At 43.1% G+C, this 3,118-nt stretch overlaps 1 protein-coding gene across 2 annotated transcripts in view; it reads right to left on the bottom strand.

Moving 5' to 3' along the window:
- The window catches only part of myo18b (myosin XVIIIB), a 61,730-nt gene that overhangs the window by 22,332 nt on the left and 36,280 nt on the right, over positions 1 to 3,118 (bottom strand). For both annotated transcript variants that reach the window (XM_008423197.2, XM_008423198.2), the window contains exons 34-39: positions 2,236 to 2,397; positions 2,044 to 2,157; positions 1,084 to 1,200; positions 850 to 933; positions 480 to 617; positions 187 to 372 (exon numbers count right to left, since the gene is read on the bottom strand). In XM_008423197.2, the coding sequence (XP_008421419.1) occupies positions 187 to 372; positions 480 to 617; positions 850 to 933; positions 1,084 to 1,200; positions 2,044 to 2,157; positions 2,236 to 2,397 (801 nt within the window). The remainder of the gene's footprint in view (positions 1 to 186; positions 373 to 479; positions 618 to 849; positions 934 to 1,083; positions 1,201 to 2,043; positions 2,158 to 2,235; positions 2,398 to 3,118) is intronic.

Raw genomic sequence — 3,118 nt, 5'->3', positions numbered from 1 at the left:
CACTAGTCATCAGCTGCACTAGTTACCAGCTCCACTAGTCACCAGCTCCACTAGTCATCAGCTGCACTAGTTTCCATCTCCACTAGTCATCAGCTCCACTAGTTACCAGCTCCACTAGTCATCATCTGCACTAGTTACCAGCTGCACTAGTCATCAGCTCCACTAGTTACCAGCTGCACTAGTTACCAGCTCCATGCGCCGCCGGCTGCTGTCCTGCTCCCTCTGGCTCAGCTCGTCCATCTCCAGCCTCATCTCCTGCAGCCGCTGCTGGTAGTATCGGGCATGTTCCTTCTCTCGAGCTTCGGCCTGGGCGCTCTGCTCCAGCTCCTCTCCCAGGCGAACCACGCTGTCCCTCAGACGCAGCACCAGCACCTGCAAAGTACACAAAATTAGCGGCCAAAACCGGGCATGGACTAACTACAGCATCAGACACGGTGATAATTATGTGTTGGAATTGGAAAAGCTTTATCTGATCTCACCTCGAACCTCTTGACTTGCCCCTTCTGAAACTCCAATTTGTTTTCCAAGTCACACACACGGGCCTCCTGTTTGCTGACTATGCTGCGCCCCACAGTGGACGACTCCAGGAACTGCACCCTGGACACGCACTGCTGAAGCTGCAGGTGGAAGACGCAGACAGGCCGGGGTGAGATGAACGTATTTAAATTCAACGCGACCCACGAGAAGCGGCGCTCCACCTGCTGTTCGCCGTTACATTAAGGCGCGCAACAAGGACGTTAAATGACCCAGAAAGTCATTACAATCTCATCTGCAGAACTCCCAGCAGCACATTCACTTCATAAAGCTCTTAGTGTCGAGTTTATTTTCTGCTCGTCAAACACTTATCACCTCCTCTTGGAGCGAGCGTCTCTGTTTCTTCACCTCCTCCAGCTCAGCTTGCAGCTCTCTGATCTGAGCGATGTCACTGGAGGACTGAAGGGGACAAAGTGGGACTGAGACTTTTTCTTTTTATAAAAAAATTCAGGTTAGAAATAATGCGATAAGTGATAATAATAATAATAATAATAATAATAATAATAATAATAATAATAATAATAATAATAATAATAATAATAATAATACTTGTGCAATAAGAGCTTTGTGTTTCTTCATCAGCTCGTTGAGGTCTTCCTGGTCTTCCTCCAGCCTCTTCAGCAGATCCATCTTCTCATGCTGCAGCAGCGCCAACTGTTCATCCACCTGAACTCACGCAGGCATAGAAATACAATAAAAGAGATATTTGGACTTTTACTTTTGTTTTCTAAGAAAAAAATTATAATAAATCAAGAGAAAATATAATCTTTAATACAGTTTAATATCTAAAAAAAACATGGTAGAATTCCTGGGAAATCTTCACTCATGGTCACTTAATAAAGCTCAGATTGAAAATGTATGAAGTTTATAATAAACTCCTTCAAGGTGTAAACAGAAGAGGTTCAAAGTTAAAGGAACAGATTGAATGAACAGAGACGGGTTTTGTCCTAAAAACTAAAGGTTGGGACAATTATTAAAAACAAATGTACATCAGATGGACGGATTCATGTAATTCTGAGAGGAGTGAAATAAATAAATAAATAAATAAATAAATAAATAAATAAATAAATAAATAAAAATCATTTGCCAAACAAATACAGTAAGATTTGATTATTGAGTTTGTCCAGAGATTTTGCTAGAATTTCGTTTTGATGTTTTTTGGAAAAATATTCTGGAAAGATGCTCTTGCTTGTATTGATAATGCTAAAAGCTAAAAGCTTAGCTTCTATACTGTTGTAATCTGTACTCCGAGTTCTCACTGTTGATAAAAAATAAATCTCAACACTTCAGTTGAGATTTTCTGCCAGGATTATTCATGGGTTAAAAATTCAGTTTTAGAACCGGGCCGATAACAGGATTTAACTGAAGAATATATGAAATGGAGTTAATATCCATAAGAGTGTAGAGGAACTATCACACATTACAGTCTGCTCTGGCATCTGCTGTCTGAGGATGGTGGAGTTGGTTTTCACCAGTCTGTTGGGTTTGAAGCAGCATGCAGTCACTCACCACACTCTTCAGCCTGCAGATATTCTCCAGTTCCAACTGGGCGTTCTCCAGCTCCATGGCGACGGCTTTCTGCGTGTTCTCCGCCTCCAGCCGCCTCGCCTCGCTCTCCTCCAGCTGAACGGAAAACACAGAGGGTGAACACGGAGCGCCGCGGTGACTCCCGGCGGAGCGTGGCCAAACGCCAGCACTCACCTGGCAGTGCAGGCGTTCGATCTGGTCTTTGCTGCCGTTGGGACGGTTCTGGCCTGAGCTGTCCAGGGTGGCGAGGAGCAGCTGGGCGTCGGCCAGCAGGGCGTGGGTTCTCTTCAGGTCTCTTCTCAGCTTCCTCTCCACATCGAAGTCTCTGTGTCCCACCTGCAACGTGACACCACTTAGATTCTTTCGCTCTTTATAGAAAGACAAAAGGTCGAGGGTTTGGTTGGCATCATGTCTTCATCACACAAAAAGCATAAATTTATGATTCTTTAATAAACCATTTTATGCTTAACCTCCTGATCGCATGCTTCATTCTAACTATAATGATCATTAAACACATAAAACGGAAGAGCGTGTTGTCACAACAGTTTTTAACATTGTATCTTAGACTTTTTCTTACCAAATGTCCTGAGAAGTTCTGCTTTTCTTCCCCAGCAGCAACATTTGAATGTCTGTTAGACCCAGACTGCAGATGACTTGATCCTGAACGGTTTGCCAGCTTGGCTACCCACCAGGTCCTGTTCTAATTCCAGCCTTGGTGTGAATGAGTGTTAAATCAGCTCTTCCCCTCTATGCTGCATTTGTTTGTTTTATGGTGGCTGGACTGCAGCAGCAACACATCCAGGCTCCATCAGAGCATTAACCTGCTATAAGAGTGATTTACGATGGAGCGCTGGCAGGAAGCGGCTTCTGACAGACATACAGCTGTTACATTTGGCTTCTGACAAGTTTTGAAGTTCAGTTAATTAAATTAAAATTATTATTCAGGTAACAAATGAAGCAATAAAGTAACCTTGATGTTCAGATATAAATTAGTACCCATGTGGACATAGAGTTTCTAAAACTATTGAGCTATACAGTCAGCTTATATATATATATA

This window comes from Poecilia reticulata, linkage group LG12, assembly GCF_000633615.1.
Source record: "Poecilia reticulata strain Guanapo linkage group LG12, Guppy_female_1.0+MT, whole genome shotgun sequence".
In the NCBI taxonomy this organism is placed as follows: domain Eukaryota; kingdom Metazoa; phylum Chordata; class Actinopteri; order Cyprinodontiformes; family Poeciliidae; genus Poecilia; species Poecilia reticulata.
Note: the sequence above shows the minus strand (reverse complement) of the source record. Positions and strands in the feature narration are given on the sequence as shown.